Source organism: Gymnodraco acuticeps, unplaced genomic scaffold (genome assembly GCF_902827175.1).
Source record: "Gymnodraco acuticeps unplaced genomic scaffold, fGymAcu1.1, whole genome shotgun sequence".
NCBI lineage: Eukaryota > Metazoa > Chordata > Actinopteri > Perciformes > Bathydraconidae > Gymnodraco > Gymnodraco acuticeps.
In genome coordinates, this window is record NW_022989830.1 from 96,188 (window position 1) to 113,234 (window position 17,047).

The window sequence follows — 17,047 nt, forward strand, 5'->3', positions numbered from 1 at the left end:
TATTTTCATAATGTGACATTCTGTGTTATCTTGGTTTAAATAACATCGTTTTATCATTTAAAAGTGATGGTAATTAAATAAATAAAGTATTTGCTGGAGAATGACTGTTTAGTCATCAAAACTCTTATTATGTAAAATATGAGGAAACTAAGAGATTTATCCTCATTTGACACAAACCTGCTTTAGGGTTATTTAAATATATTGCGCCATCTTGTGGCTGCAGGAAGAAACTACACACAAACGAATTTATAAAATAAACTTTATTTATAACACGCTGCCGCTCCTTCTTTATTTAAAGTCTCACAGCAGCCCTATCATCTGGGATCATTTCTCACAAATAGTCACACAAAAATCTGAATATTCTCTACTTAAAATGTGCATCATGTCAAATATAAATATGGTGGGTTTTAAAAGAAATTCTGATCTAGAAAGAGTGCCTGGTGTAGATTTACGGAGGGGTTAAAGGTCAGGTCAGGGAGGGTTTTGGTTGGTATTTCACTCGGTTGAAGTCGTCGACTGTAGTTTCCACCGGAGGCTTCTTCCAATATTGCTCCAGACCCAACGTCAGACACAGAGCAATGGCCGCCATCTGGAAACAGAACAAAAATCATGCTTTATTTAAAAAACATTCTTACATTTATCTTATTTTCTGGAGGAAACTCTTGCCTGTCGTGTCAAATGATCATATAATCATTTAAAACATATAGTCTTAGGTCGCATTCACACCTAATAGTCCGCTTCTCTGGTGCGCACCAGACGACAGTGTGTTTCATTTTTCAGAAGGTTCGGTTTGCGTTCACACGGCAAAACTCAAACGGACTATACACTTTAAACACAAGTCATGTGCTCAGAAATGCTGTTCAACCATTGGTCAGACATTAAGGGGGTAAAAACGCAAATCCCGGTAATTTCTACCGGAGCCTCCGCCACGGAGCATCGGCACTTTCAGCAGGTTATTCTCATGCTGCTGTTAATCTGGAGATCAACAGACTCTAGCGGCCCGCACATATGATTATATCATCAGACAACGTCCGTTAAAAAACATTATAACACATGAGAGACGTTCTGCAGTCAGGAGGGCGTTTCACCGACGACAGTGTTCTTACTTTTATGTAGCTGACGGAGCCTTTTTACTTTACACAACACTGTTCAACTCTTCATTCTGCTTCACTCTTTCACTAAACAACCGCGGATGTCTTGAAAGACTCTTTCGCTAAAGATTTTGAAGATATCCGCGTTCTTGTGACTCGTAAATACTATGTTTTGGTGCGGACTGCGTTCACACCAGAGATGAACCGCTCCAGAGTTCACAAGCAAGCGGTCCGACTCGAGACCTCTTTTAGGCGGACCAGAGTCCGGTTGTTTAGTTCACTTCAGAGGTCTCGGACTGCGTTCACACCGACCCAAACGAACCGCACCAAGCGGCTAAACGCACCAGGGTTCGATTCAACCGAACTATACAAGGCTGGTGTGAATGCGACCTTATACTCTGATTGCCTTTTACTCTGTTAAATTGTATTTGTAGTCTTGTATGTGTTTAACAGAGGCAGATGTTAATGGTTTACATTTCAGAAGGGCAAGAGGAAGTAAAAGGTGAATTTGCAAATGGTTAAGGACTGGGGGTTTTATGGTTTTATGGTTTTATGGTGGGGATTTTTAGATAATGCTTAAGAGAATTTAACCTGTTAGGCCCCGAGCCTGTTTTTTAGGTCTCAGGCTCGAAAATGACATTCCCAGAACAAATGACCATATCTTCCCTTCTAAAAGGGTTACATTAATAATATTTTTTCTCAAAGTAATGATAAACCTGTGAGTTGGATGTAGAAGAGTCAGAATCAATATAGATGTTTTTTATTTTAAAGAAAATTCAGATTGAACATAGTAAAAAACTGTAAATGATAGTGTCCGTCCAAAAATTATTTTGTACTTATAGTGAAAACTAACCTTGGATGATGGGTTAGTAGACTAAAAGCTTTCGGAATCCAAAGTACAACATATAGATAAGTACCCTGTATCAAGATTGATGCAAAACAAGTGATATTTGACCTTTTTAGACAGATTTAGCACACAAAAAAACTCTTCTGGGGCCATTTGGATTTTCCATATCTCTGGCCCCCCTTCTTCGATTTTCACATGTGACATCTCTTTCAGACCGTTACCCCCAAAACACACCAGGAGCGTCTGCGTCGCGTTACGGCCGCGCCGCGGCGGTCGTAAGGATCGCGGCCACTCTAGTCAATGGGTGCTATTACACCACACGCGCCGTGTTACGGCTCAGACGCGTCCCAGAAGCGGCTCGGCGCAGCGCTTCTCTAAAATTAGGATGAATCCTATTTTTGCCGCGGCGCAGCCGTAAGGTAAACTCCTCCCCCCATCCCCCCGTAGTCTTTCAAGTAGGAGAATACATGCCAGCGTTCTCCTCCGGTTTACAGGCACTGTAAATGATATATATATATAGAATAATTATGATGATGAATGCATATTTTTTTACCACTAAAATACAGCAACACATCTTTGATTCATGTCGTTTATAACTGGAATATTACAATTATTATTAACTGTGTCTGTAGTCTACAACACAACAAAATAGGAAATAACAACAATAAACACGATTTAAACAGACACAAACATAAACCATTTAACTACGTATAGCCTACTTACTTGTAGAAGTACAAATGTCCAGGAAATATTCCAAAAATCAACAACAACTGCGAGGCTGCATACACGACGCTCCGCTTCCGCAACGTTTTGAAACGCGTCTGGTGTGTGTTGACGCAGGAGGAGGTCGCAGCGTGGCGCAGCCGCAACGTAACGCGGCGCAGACGCTCCTGGTGTGTTTTGGGGGTTAGAGCCAATAGAATCGAGGGGAATCTCCCCACTCACACACATGGTAAAACGAAAAGGTGGGGGCTTCGTGAACAAGTTTTGCTCCAGAGTGAAGCTGTCTCTAGGTCTGACATCTCAAAACCGAAAAGCAGATTTATTGCTCATGGATTATCAGAAATAATTCAAAGTGACACAGACACATTGGATTAACCTATGGATTAACTTCAGCAGCTTTTTTATCGTTTTAATGCCATTGAAGACCAGTTTTGACCAGACTACGACACAGGTGTGCCATGTTAGCGTTTTTAGCTAACGAGCGCCACATGTTTTGATGTATGTTCTTGTTATTATCTCCGAGAATTCGTATAATTGAGTGATAATGAGGGTACCCATCGATTCTGTGTCTCCTCACGATGGGTTGAGATGTGCAGCAAAGATAAATAATAAGGTTTCGTGAGTGAATTTCGGTGCAGTCATCTGTTAGCATATTTCGTTCATTGCTAATTCAGAGGCTCAGTGTTAGCATTGTGTGGTTTTGTTTGAAAAACAAATTAAAATGATCAGTTAGATAAGTTTATTCCGTTACATGGATATAAAACATTCATAGTTTATTAAATGAACATGCCCTCAGACACTGTTTCCTGCTAGATGTTGCAAGAGGCCCTCGTTACCGGGGTCTCTCGGGCTTAATGTTCTGCAACAGTTGGATGCAGAACTTCTCTATCCTCTGAGGGTGAAGTAGCTCTGTTCCGACATTTGGGATGAAGATAGAAACTCTCAAAATGTACTTGAAATATTGTACCGTGAGGGTGGCGACGGCTGAAATGATTCCTATCCTCAGTTTGATGGGAAAGCTCAGGTAACTCTTCAGGATCGGACCGCAGGGCTGAGGGTCAAAGGGCGACGTTTAATGAAAAACAATCATTAGAAACATGTATTTTTCTCTGCTAACTATCCAAAGTAAAGGCAGTTATGTGAGTCAAATGGGAAGCGTCCATACAGGTCGCATGTTTGTGTTTTTATGGACGAAACTAAGAGAAAATAGGAGGACATATAGCAGAAATGCAGGGAAATTAAACAGTTTTCGATACCATTTTAGTAAGAAAACAAACAGTGAATACATTTTTTTCAACAAACACTCCTTTATGATTGGTTACTAACTATTGGTTACTTCTCCTCTCATGATAACATTACAATTTACCTTGGTCCGAATTGTATTTTTTGTAATTATAAAGCCTAATTTTAACATCATGCAACTCTATAGAGTCTCACTTTACAGGAAAGCTAACAGCTAACGTTAACTAGCTGTCCTGCCTATTTCAACACAGAATTCAGCATTATCAGAGAAAACAAGTGAGTTTTTCTGCTAACAAAACACTATATATTGACTACTGTACGCCTTTAATATCGAGGCGTTACTGTACTTTGACTAGATAGATAGATAGATAGATGGATAGATAGATAGATAGATAGATGGATGGATAGATAGATAGATAGATAGATGGATGGATAGATAGATAGATGGATAGATAGATAGATATATAGATAGATAGATAGATAGATAGATAGATAGATAGATAGATAGATAGATAGTAGGGGTGTAACGGTTCACAAACATTTCGGTTCGGTACGTACCTTGGTTTTTTGGTCACGGTTAGGTTCGGTACGTTTTCGGTACAGCAGAATTTTTTTTCACAAAACAGGTGCAGCATTTCGATGAACTGAAATAATCTGTATTTGAACTTTACTGTACTAGTACTCACAAAACATAAACTATTAGTTTTGGGTTTTTAATTATTATTAAACTGTGAATATTCACTCAAATAAATACAAAATATAATAAAATGAACATTAAGGTGCAGCATTTCGATGAACTGAAATAATCTGTATTTGAACTGTAGCCTACTGTACTAGCACCTAAGCAGCCAGTTTGACATTAGGACTTGCTTGTCATTGTATTTTCATGTTTTTTTAAAGAAAGATGAACTTGTCCACATTGCTTGCCGAAAGGGCAGATCTGCTGGCACTAACAATGTCTCCTGCTGTGGAGAACACCCTCTCTAGGGACAGAGGTAGCAGATACAGCCAGGTAGCGCTTTGCTAACATGGAAACATAAGGATATTTGGTGTTTGTAATAGCTTTGGCTCGGTCTGAACTCTCTGCGAGTGGTGGAGGCTTAAATGCTAGTGGGAGTTGGGTTTGCACTTCAGTCTTTTTTCTTTTGGTACCGGTGATATTCACGTTCGGGTGATGCCTTTTCAAGAGTGTGCAAGTTTGATGTATTGCCAGCCGCGTAACCAATTTTAGTTGAACAATGCCGACAAACAGCTTTGGTTCGGTCCACCTGTCTTTGTCCGTCATCCTTGTACGTAACTGCGAAACCAAAATGTTCCCAAACCGGAGACTTCAATGATGCTGGAGGATTTTCGAGCTCAACTTTAACTGCGTTCGCCATTAATTTTCGACAGTTCCTCAAATTACTGACTACATTTGAACGCATCCCTCTGACCAGCTCTCATAGTATGCCTCTCGTCCAATGAAATGACTTGCTCGCTCTATGACGCGTTGAACCCAATGTGAGCAAATTACTCTGAATGCTGCGACGCAGCACCTGAGATTACTTCCAAAAAGTTGTTCACGTTCTCAATTGTTTACGTTTAACGATATATTCGTTCGGTACACACCTGTACCGAACCGAAGGGCCCGTACCGAATAATTTCGGTACGGGTACGTGTACCGTTACACCCCTAATAGATAGATAGATAGATAGATAGATAGATAGATGGATAGATGGATAGATAGATACCTCGGAGTGAACCCAGAGTGGAGGTGGAGTTCGGAGGTCGCTCTCCACCATCACACAGGAGCTTGGGGAAAAGAGAAGATATAACAGTCACAAAACACAACAAAATAGTCAAGTTTCTGCAGTATTTAATTCCTCTGGCACAGGAGCGTAAAGAAAGTTATGTTTGTCCAAAAACTTCTGATGTTCTGATGTTCTCAAAGATACATACTGACATACACCTGAACATCAGCAGGAGAGGACTCTTTAAAGTAGAGACACTACATACTGATATACACCTGAACATCAGCAGGAGAGGACTCTTTAAAGTAGAGACACTACATACTGATACACCTGAACATCAGCAGGAGAGGACTCTTTAAAGTAGAGACACTACATACTGATATACACCTGAACATCAGCAGGAGAGGACTCTTTAAAGTAGAGACACTACATACTGATATACACCTGAACATCAGCAGGAGAGCACTCTTTAAAGTAGAGACACTACATACTGATATACACCTGAACATCAGCAGGAGAGGACTCTTTAAAGTAGAGACACTACATACTGATATACACCTGAACACCAGCAGGAGAGGACTCTTTAAAGTAGAGACACTACATACTGATATACACCTGAACATCAGCAGGAGAGGACTCTTTAAAGTAGAGTCACTACATACTGATATACACCTGAACATCAGCAGGAGAGGACTCTTTAAAGTAGAGACACTACATACTGATATACACCTGAACATCAGCAGGAGAGGACTCTTTAAAGTAGAGACACTACATACTGATATACACCTGAACATCAGCAGGAGAGCACTCTTTAAAGTAGAGACACTACATACTGATATACACCTGAACATCAGCAGGAGAGGACTCTTTAAAGTAGAGTCACTACATACTGATATACACCTGAACATCAACAGGAGAGGACTCTTTAATTAAATCCATAAATGTTTTACTTTTTAATCAGTTTTATTTATATTTTGAGATATTTCCCAATTTGGGATCAATACATTTAATACTTAAATTCCTTCAGAAAACGCTTTTTTTTAATAATTATAAATGTGTCCCAAATCTTTTTCTAACTCTACACATAGTTTGATAAATGCCAACAGACTTGTCTAGCAGCTGGTCGGCGGCGGGCGGTGTGCAGAAGCAGGAAACAGGAAGTTGATTGTCCCAGTCCTCAAAACTCCTCAAACCACAACAAGAGTCCTGAGAAAAACACTCAGAATTAGTTTTGGTGCTTTTATTCTGAAGACTACACTGTTGCAGGACTTTAGACTTGTAACAGAGTATTTATATCAGAGGTGTCCAAACTTCCTACGAAGGCCTGGGCCGCTCACTAGAGGTCAGGTTTATAGAGTGGTGCCGGGATGACGTACCCGGAGGTAAGATGCGCATGGGTTCCCTCGACAAAAACGCAACGGGATTTCTTCATAGGTTTTTGGAAAATAGCTCGAAATAAGGTCTGTGGAAAATGAACCACGTTTTGTTCAGCCGGATAATCTCCACATGTCTACCCTACTTTTATAATGTTCTAATCATAAATCTAACAGCCAGAAGCTAAATGCTAACGTGATGCTACAAAGGAACTACAGCCGAGTCCAGCAGCACGACTTCAACGTCACGCCAACTTAAGATCCATATTCAAACATGCAGATTCAAAATGGAACGAGTTGAAGCGTTTGTTTGAACAGTTTGCAGGAGGCAGGGACTTGCTTTCAAGCAGAACAGAAACTAACTTAGAGGCGCGTTTCCCACTGCAGGCCTCGCTCGGTTTGGTTAGGCCTCATTAGGCCCGGCTCACTTTAATGCTGCGCTTCCATTACAGTTTAGGAACTGGGGCAGTTACTATAGTAACGCAGTGTAGGCGGAGCCGTGACGTCATCTTCAATGAGAGCCCCAGAAAAACAACACAGCCGTTAGCTCTTAGCACTCAGAGCTCACAGCTCCTCATATCTGTTCCGAAACTAGACTAAAGTTAAACAAGTACAAACCACAGACTGCCTGTGTCATGGCGAATACAGTCGCTGGTTTATTTATGTCTGTAGGCCGTTGATGTGAGTGTGGACGGTCGGAGCATATACTGCGTTAGCTTAGCCAATCTCCATTCAGAAAACACGCATTTTAAAGGTTTTTCGCCTGCCGTCTGTCTGCAGACTTGTCAAAGCATTAATTCATGGTTTTTACTAACCGGTATCAGTGTGTTGTTACTTCGGCATCATTTTTTAAACGTGTATTACAATTAAATCACGGTCAAATATGTTCATCTTGTTGTAGTTGTAGCCCCCTTGCCAGCGATTCTCTCTCTAGTTTAGCATACTCAGACTGACTCAGCCTGGTTGTTCCTGGCCCTAGAACCACGATTTAGTCGGGCCAGAAAAAAGGTGAATTAGGACCCGCTAGCCGGTACTAGGCCAAGTGGAAACGCAACCAAAAACGGGCCCCGCACGGCTCGGCACGCTTAAAGCGAGCTACCCGCTGCAGTGGAAACGCGCCATTAGCGGAGTGTTTACGTGTTCGGCGTAATGACGTACAACGGCCTCCACAACTTCTGTAGTCCTATTCAGCCACTTGGTAACAACCATCGTTTTTCAGACAACTCTTCAGAAATCACCAGTGGGGTCACTGCTGATGGATTTAATGTCGTAGAACAAAACGTGATTCGTCTCTTCAATGTGTCTCAACCACAGACCTTATTCCAGATAGTTTCCTAAACCCTATGGAGGAATCCCATTGGCTCTGAGACGAGGGAACAGGAAGTGGTAAAATGCTAACTCACTTCCGGGTTTTAGGACCCGTCACTGCACCGCTCTGTTGCCTCATAAGTTAAATTATAAGTTGGACAAATCTAGCGCATGTAGGTACATTACTCTTGATACTTTAAAACAGCTCACAGCTCTCCAGAGGGTTTGATTTATTCTGTTAGCAGCTCATTCCTCAAAACAGAAGCTTCAGACTGATTATCATGAGGAAATATGAAGGGTCTATTTCAAGGTTGTTATATAAATGTGTTATTGGGCTTTTTTCTTATCAACTTAGATTTGTTAGAACATGTTTTCAACTTTAATGAATAACCTCAACACCTTCAAAAAACTCACCTCTTCAACCTGGCTTTTAATGTGTGATTGTTGTTTTATTGTTTGGTTTTAATTTGACTTTAACTATATCTATTTGTTGTTCTTTTCTTTTCACTTTGAGCACCTGTAAACGCGCTTACAAAATACATCTATTATTATTATTTAATCGACTGAATTGATTTGAAAAGTGGTCTTATTAACACATGAATACTGTGTAATATATTTAAACACATATATTTAAGAAGTAAGACAAGCAGAAGTTTATTATACTTAAGTCATTATACTTTTTCAATTTGATGAGGGTCGATTCAAAATGGTTTGCGGGCCGCATTTAGCCCCCGGGCCGTAGTTTGAACACCCCTGCCTTATACACTCTGGTACCTCTACTTTTACTCAAGTTAACTGTTTATATATCGTTTTATTCCCTGTTTCTCTCTGTGCGTTTCTTACAGAGAACTGCAGTTTGCTCAGTTCCCCCTGAATGTAACTCTCTGTTCTGTACAGCGGCGTGACGTTCAGGAACACCTCGTCAACAGCGCCGTCCATCTGCAGAAAACAGAAGAAAACAGTAGGAAAAAACGTAACATTAAAGCTCCCATGTCATGCTTCTCTGGTTCTCACCCGTCCCCTTGTGTTATGAAGGTTCTTCTGCATGTGAACGGTCTGCAGTCACAAACCCTCAGAGTGCACCCTGTAACGAGTAGAACTCTAACACAGAGAAGACCTGTCTGTGCTGCCCCAGAACGCCTCGTTGGACATTTCTCTTTTTCCATTTCTGTCTTCCTGGATATAGTGACGTAACGATACCCAGGTCCAAATGGACCAATCCGTGGGGCTCCTCACTAGTGCTGTAGCGACGCGTCGACTTCAAAATATCGTCGACGACATATTTCCGCGTCGACGCGTCGCTACACACACGTGGGTCACCCAAAGCAACAAGCAGTTCGCAATCGCACTTCAAACACAATGGAGACTGAAACGGCTACCAACTCCTCCTCACAGGATTGCGCACGAAGCCCCCAAATGAAAACATCTCGCCCTAGGTCTTCAAAAGCATGGGAATATTTTAAAGTTAGTCCAAAACGCAAAGATATTTATATATTTATATCTCACTGAGACTGCTGCATAGCCTAGACCGGAAGCAGCAGCTAGCTGTGGTGGCTACCATTAGCAGCTAGCATTTGCTCTCCGATTTTTACATAAAATGGAATTATGGATTATAAATTCAATCATTTTTTTATACATAGACGTTAAAAACCTATGGATTAACCGATTCAGCCGCGTTTTTTCTCATTTTAATGCCATTGAACACGTCTTTTGATCAGATTACGGTGGTGAGACGATCTCCCTAGAAGCTCTGTGAAGGTACGTGTTGTGATGACTGTATTTGCTTCCCCTGTCGCAAGTCCGGATCACTCAGTGATGAAACTATATACCTACATAATCTGTGGAGTCTCAGCTTTAATCGGATATATTGTATGTGCAGCTACGATAAGTAATAAGGGTACTTTTATCTTGAGTTCTGTGCCAATGTCCGTTAGCATTTTTCGCTCAGGGGTCATTTAGATGCTTCTTATGAGACTTGTGTTTTGTTTTGGTAAACATGGTTTGTATCGTCAGTTAGCTGAGATTATTTCCGTTAATCTGGTATAACACATTAATAGGTTCTTAAATATTAAGATCCCCTGAGACACAGTATCGTGAACACATTTTTTGTTTACATTACGTTTTTTATGAATTGAACAACAGAAAAATAATCGTTAGATTAGTCGACTAATCGATCAAATAATCGCCCGATTAATCGTTTTCAAAATAATCGTTTCCCCCCAGCACTACTCCTCACACACACTCTTACACACCTTATCGTTTCTCAGCCGCCGCTCCGTGGATCTCCACTCACAGTTCGCCACACACCCACGTGTGTGTGCTCAGGCTGAGTTCAGGCTGAGGTTCGGTGTGTCTCGCAGACCCACGCAGCAACCAGGAAACGACACCAGTAACCCAGCTCACACTGTCCGCAGCAGCGAGCCCCGCAACGTCCCGCCCACACGGCACCCAGACCTCACGCAGCATTCTCATCTGTCTGTCATTACTGGTGTCATTTCCTGGTTGCTAACAAACGCCATTGTAACACATAATCACTGATGTTCAGCTGTAACGGTGGTGGACTCATCAGAGCAGAGTGGGCGAGCTGACCAATCAGAGCACAGTGGGCTCACAGGGAGGGGGGGGGCAGGAGCTCCAACAAGCGGTGTAGGACAGAGAGTGAATACACAGACTATACAGAGATGCTGTGAGAAACCAATGTGAGTTTGGAACATTGAACAATGTAAATATATTCTAGTAGACCTCAACTATGGAGTTATGATCAGCAGAAATGGCCATGGGACCTTTAAGGCTCTTAATAAAGTACTTTAAAAACGGATTTATTTTTCTTCAGAGTCTAATAAATAATAAAATAATTGAATAAAATTGAAATAATTACAGTTGTAAATAAATCAAAGTGTTTAAGAAATGATCAAATATATTAATTAAAATAAATAAATAATTTACGTTCTTAATTATATACTGTATATATATTTATTTTTTATTTTTATTTCTTTAAACATATGATATAAATAATAAAATAAATTAATGAAATTATAGCCCAACATTGAAGACATTCAATTCGTTTTTTGTTCTTAAAAAATATAAATAAATAATTAAAGCTCAGCTTATAGTTTATTGATTATTCATAACGTTTGATAAATATTTTCATAGATATTTAAAATAACAATAAAATAATTCAATTGTATTTAAAATAAATAAATAAAACTAATTTAATTAATTAATTAATTAAATAAATAAAGAAACTGTACAAAATAAAATAGCGCAATGTGATATTTTTTAAGGCAATATTATTATTAAAATCTTCTCTGTGCTGCAGTGACCACAGCGGCCTGCAGGGGGCAGCAGCAGATCAGAGATTATTTATTATTTATTTATTACACACCTGAGCCTGAACCTGGACCAGCGGAGAGGCGACGACCATCAGAGCCACAAACTCCACGAAGATCAGAGCGGAGAACTGGAGAGAAACACAAGTGAGGAGGGTGTGTGTGTGTGGGGGGGGGGGGGTGGTATGTGTGGTCTAGCATTACAGTCACGTGTGGGGACTCGCCTCCCTTATGGGGACATAATGGAGGTCCCCATAAGGGGAATCATTCATTTAGGGTGAAGACTTGGTTAGGGTTAGGCATGTGTTGGTTCTGGTTATGGTTAGGATAAGTCTCCAGGAAATGAATGTAAGTCAATGTAATGTCCCCTGAAGTGATGTATACATGGTGTATGTGTGTGGGGGGGGGGTGTGTGTGTGTGAGGGAGAGAGAGAGTGAGTGTGTGTGTGTGTCTGTGTATCTGTGTGTGTGAGAGAGTGGGTCTCTGTGTGTGTGTGTGTGTGTGTGTGTGTGTGTCTCTGTCTGTCGGTCTGTCTGTGTGTATGTGTTTTTGTGTGTGTGCGTTTGTGTGTGTGTGTCTCTGTGTGTGAGTGTGTGTCTGTCTGTCTGTCTGCGTGTGTGTTGGTGTCTCTGCGTGACAATTTGACTGGGGGGCCAGTTATTTTCTGAGGGGAGCACAATAAATGCAGGACGAAAAAGAGAACTAGACAGTATGAAGTAATTGCGCATAAGAAAACAATGCAATCCAGTTATTGGTATTTGTTTCAGTACACTTATTTATTTCAGATAGATCTTATAGTTATTACTGTTAGCTTCAGCTTAAGTTATAGTGCAATGTTTGCACTAACACCATATTTATATAAAAATAAAGGCAATGAACAGTTACATCTCTACTCTACATAAGGGTGTCTGCACAATCTCACAATCTCACATTACAGCAACACAATCCTGAGTACCAGAAAATATACATTTATAAAAAAAAAACTAAAAAAAAAACTTGTCATTGTTAGGGGGGCCACAGGGGGGTCAGAGGTCAGTGTTAGGGGGCACTGCCCCCCCCCCTAGAACCGCCCCTGGTGTGTGTGTGTTCTCTGCGTGTGTGTGTGTCTCACCACCAGCAGCAGTGTCTTCAGGTCCAGAGCAGCAGCACACACTCCTAACACAGACAGGATGACTGTGATTGGTCCAAATCCCTGAAGCAGCTTCAGACCATCGCTGCTGGAGAGCTGCTCGAACAGCTGGGGAATAAAGCTCAATAAATCTGACTTAATTATCTTTCAAGAGTCAAAAGTTACTAAATACTAAAATACATAAATACAATTAAATCTCTAAATTCATCAAAACTAATCCACCTTAGTGTTCACTTAATAATAGATACAATTAATGATAGCAACTTTTAAAGCTCTCACTTAATCACTTTAAATTAAATAGTTTAATACATAATCAATTAAACAAACATGTAGCTCTAAATAAATCAAATTAAATTCTGATTAAATTCTTTATTTAAATAATTTAAATAATATATAAAATTAATCACATTACATTTAGATTATAGTTAAAAATAGTATTAAAATAATTATGAATAAAGCTCTAAATTATTCACCTTTTATTCAGCTTTCTTTCTTTTTTAATAAATAATTAAATACACATCGATGAAATAGAAATAATTGAACAGATTTATTTTTAAACATAAAAAATGCAATAAATCATTAAATAAAACAAACAATAAATCATTAAATAAAACAAACAATAAATCAAATGAAATTCATACTTTTGTCTAAAAGCATTTATTAAATACATAAATAATGAACACCATATATAATGAATTGTACGTGATGATTTAATAACGTTGACTGCCTTTTTCCACGAGTTTAAATTATTTACAGACATACAAATGCCAATGTATTAAATATCCTAATTATGTAACGTATTAGTTATTTCTTTAATCCCTTCCCTATAACGATAATTACCTCTGGAGCTCAGACAGACCAGGCCGGCTGTAAAACGGTTTTATTTGTTGTGTTTTGGTTAATCACACACACACACACACACACACACACACACACACACACACACACACACACACACACACACACACACTGTTACCTTGGCGACCGGTATGTTTCCGTCGATGGAGGAAAAGCCGACGCCGATCATCACCAGGCCGGACGCCTGAGGAGACGTTCAATTAGACGTGTGTCGTTGTGTGTGTGTGTGTGTGTGTGTGTGTGCGTGTGTGTGTGTGTGTGTGTGTGTGTGTGTGTGTGTGTGTGTGGGTGTGTGTGTGTGTGTGTGTGTGTGTGTGTGTGTGTGTGTGTGTGTGTGTGTGTGTGTGTGTGTGTGTGTGTGTTTCACAGAGAGTCAGGAGGAGGAGTTTAACTGCAGCAACATTCCTGAGAAACTGATTTTCCCCCGAGAGCTGCAGCGCTGACGTCTCCGGGTAAAACTTTTAAAGAACTAAAAAAAGAAATAATTCCCCTCAGCTGAAAGTTTCCGTGCTGCAGAGAATATCCTCTGAGTTCTCATGTGCTGCGGAAACATTAGAATACGAATCTGAAACTCCTTTGTTTACTTCCAGATCACGGTGACAACACACAGAACACTAGCGCTCCAACACATTGTACATGATAGGCTAAAGGGGGCGGGACATCTCTAAGCTGGTTGACCAATCACAACAGAGCCGGCCAGCTAACCAATCAGAGCAGGTTTCAGACAGAGGGTGAAAAGAGGCAGAACAGCGTTACAGAGAAGCAGTCGTTGTTAATCCAACAATGATGACGAAATGAAGTAAAAGTACATTAAATCAAAATATACCGTTTTTTACTTAATAATTACAAATAAATTGGACAATTGTGAATCAATAGAAAGTAACAAATAAAATGAAATCATATATAGTCACACTCAGTCATTTACATAAATATATTTAACTTGTAATGTTGTAAAGATTTTAAGATATTTTTACGACGTCTTTCACGACTTTTAAGTAAACGTTAGAATCCAATTGTGAAAAAGTTTAAAATATTAGAATATAATATTAAAAACAAGATATTTTGCATAGCTATAAACACAATTATGAATGCATTGTATAGGAAGTAAAAAGCTTAAAATAATGCATGCACTATACAGTTAGCGGCCAGTCGTTAGCAGTTAGCGGTTAGCGGTTAGCTCACCATCAGCAGCACAGTGACACAGATGGAGAGACCTCGTAAGTAACTCCTGTAGCGAGCCATGATCCCAACTGAGAGAGGAGAGAGGAAACACAGAGAGAGAGGGGTGGGTGTGTGTGTGTGTGTGTGTGTGTGTGTGTGTGTGTGTGTGTGTGTGTGTGTGTGTGTGTGTGTGTGTGTGTGTGTGTGTGTGTGTGTGTGTGTGTGTGTGTGTGTGTGTGTGTGTGTGTGTGTGTGTGTGTGTGTGTGTGTGTGTTGATGGATATTGTTTAAAGCTCACAGGAGTGTTTGGCTGCAGAACGAAGAACATGACCAAGTTAGGAAGATCAGCTGGAGAGAGGAGGAGAGGACACTAGGGAGGAGGAGAGAAGGAAATGAATGAAGGAAAGGGAGGAGGAAAGGAGATAAAACAAGTAGAGGTAACAACAGCAGGGGTTAGAAAGGAGGTTAGGAAATGAGAAAAGGAAAGAAGAACACAAAGGGTGAAAGGAGAGGAGGGGAAACAAGGTGAGGAATCAAGTGGGTAGGATACAAGAGAGGAGAAGTAAAAGGAGAGAAGGACACAAATGGGGAGAGGAGAGGAAACAAGGTGAGGAATTGAGTGGGTAGGAAACAAGGGAGGAGAAGTTAAAAGAGAGAAGGACACAATGGGGGAAGAAGAGGAATCAAGGTGAGGAATTGAGTGGGTAGGAAACAAGAGAGGAGAAGTTAAAAGAGAGAAGGACACAATGGGGGAAGGAGAGGAAACAAGGTGAGGAATCGAGTGGGTAGGAAACAAGGGAGGAGAAGTTAAAAGAGAATGACACAAATAGGGAATGCAGAAGAGGAAAGGAAACAAGGGTGGAAACTAATGAAGTTAAAACAAGGGGGGAAACAAGAGGAGAGGAAACAAGGAGATAAGGAGGTTATCTGAGGTAAGAATCGTCTATAATTAAGGAAAGGAAGGAGGAGTGATTGATGGAGAAGGAGATAGGAATGGAAGGGAGATAAACAGGAAGAAGGATGGAAGGGAACGAGGACAGAAAGTGAAAGTATGAAGGACATTAAAGAACAACAAATAATGACGTCAGCATCGAGGCTTTGAATAAATAAACAAAGGCTTTAGAAACCGGAGAACGAATGATCGCCTGAACGTCAAAGGAAACACTAAATATATGAACATAATTATTGTAAAAAGTCTCAAATCACAAAATTAAAAAGATAAATAAAACATAGAAAAAATAAATGCTAAATGTACCTAATTTGTTGTATTGAGAAAAAATAAATAAAAACACCAATCACTAATAATAATCTCTAAGTTAATTTAAAATGTACCTTTTTAAGTTCTAAAAAGTCTCAAGAAAGCGAACAACTGCACCAACGGTCAGACTATAGTTGAAATCCTTTCTTTGTTATATTTATTAGATTTGATTTATTATTATTCTATTGGCGCAAATAGTGAGAAATCCCCCAAAAGAAACTCACCAAAATGTATACTCACATTTTTGATATTGTAAATTGTCTTAGAAATATATAAAAAACTAAATCTCCCTTTTGTTCCGTCACAATAACATGTCCAAATATTGTTTTAAGATCTCAGAGCGAAACAGTTTGCCCGTAAAGATCGTTGAGAAGAAAATAATCAAACGTAAACGAACAGAGGAATTCAGTGAGTCATTGAACGCAGCGCCGTGTTGACGTTAGACTAAAAATAACTGAAGGGGACAGACTCACTGTCTGAGTGCGTGTGTGTGTGTGTGTGTGTGTCTGAGTGCGTGTGTGTGTGTGTGTGGTGTGTGTGTGTGTGCGTGTGTGTGTGTGTGTGTGTGTGTGTGCGTGTGTGTGTGTGAGTGCGTGTGTGTGTGTGTGTGTGCGTGTGTGTGTGTGTGTGTGTGTGCGTGTGTGTGTGTATGTGTGTGTGCGCATGTGTGTGCGTGTGTGTGTGTGTGTGCGCATGTGTGTGCGTGTGTGTGTGTGTGTCTGAGTGCGTGTGTGTGTGTGTGTGTGTGTGTGCGTGTGTGTGTGTGTTGTGTCTTGAAGTGCGTGTGTTGTGTGTGTTGTGTTTGTGTGGCGTTGTGTGTGCGTGTTGGTGTGTGTGGGTGTATGTGTGTGAGTGTGTGTGCGTGTGTGTCCTGAGTGCGTGTGGTTGTGTGTGTTTGATGTGTGTGCGTGTGGTGTGTGTGTGTCTGAGTGCGTGTGTGTGTGTGTGTGTGTGGGTGTGTGTGTGTGCGTGTGTGTGTCTGAGTGCGTGTGTGTGT

General features: G+C 40.4%; 1 protein-coding gene across 1 annotated transcript; it reads right to left on the reverse strand.

The window, feature by feature from the left end:
* Nucleotides 1-245: 245 nt before the first annotated feature.
* On the reverse strand, nt 246-14,868 carry LOC117558245 (tetraspanin-14-like). The gene is made up of 9 exons (XM_034234294.1): nt 14,814-14,868; nt 13,750-13,815; nt 12,756-12,881; nt 11,700-11,774; nt 9,158-9,253; nt 6,742-6,839; nt 5,634-5,694; nt 3,629-3,712; nt 246-589 (listed from the first exon to the last, which is right to left on the reverse strand). The coding sequence occupies exons 1-9, from the start codon at nt 14,814-14,816 to the stop codon at nt 467-469; spliced, it is 732 nt and encodes a 243-aa protein (XP_034090185.1). The 5' UTR covers nt 14,817-14,868; the 3' UTR covers nt 246-466.
* Nucleotides 14,869-17,047: the final 2,179 nt, after the last annotated feature.

Coding starts and splice junctions, on each gene's coding strand:
- LOC117558245 (XM_034234294.1), bottom strand. Junction 12,882..13,749: donor GAAACATACCGGTCGCCAAG/GTAACAGTGTGT, acceptor TTTATTCCCCAG/CTGTTCGAGCAGCTCTCCAG. Junction 6,840..9,157: donor TGAGCAAACTGCAGTTCTCT/GTAAGAAACGCA, acceptor TGTTTTTCTCAG/GACTCTTGTTGTGGTTTGAG.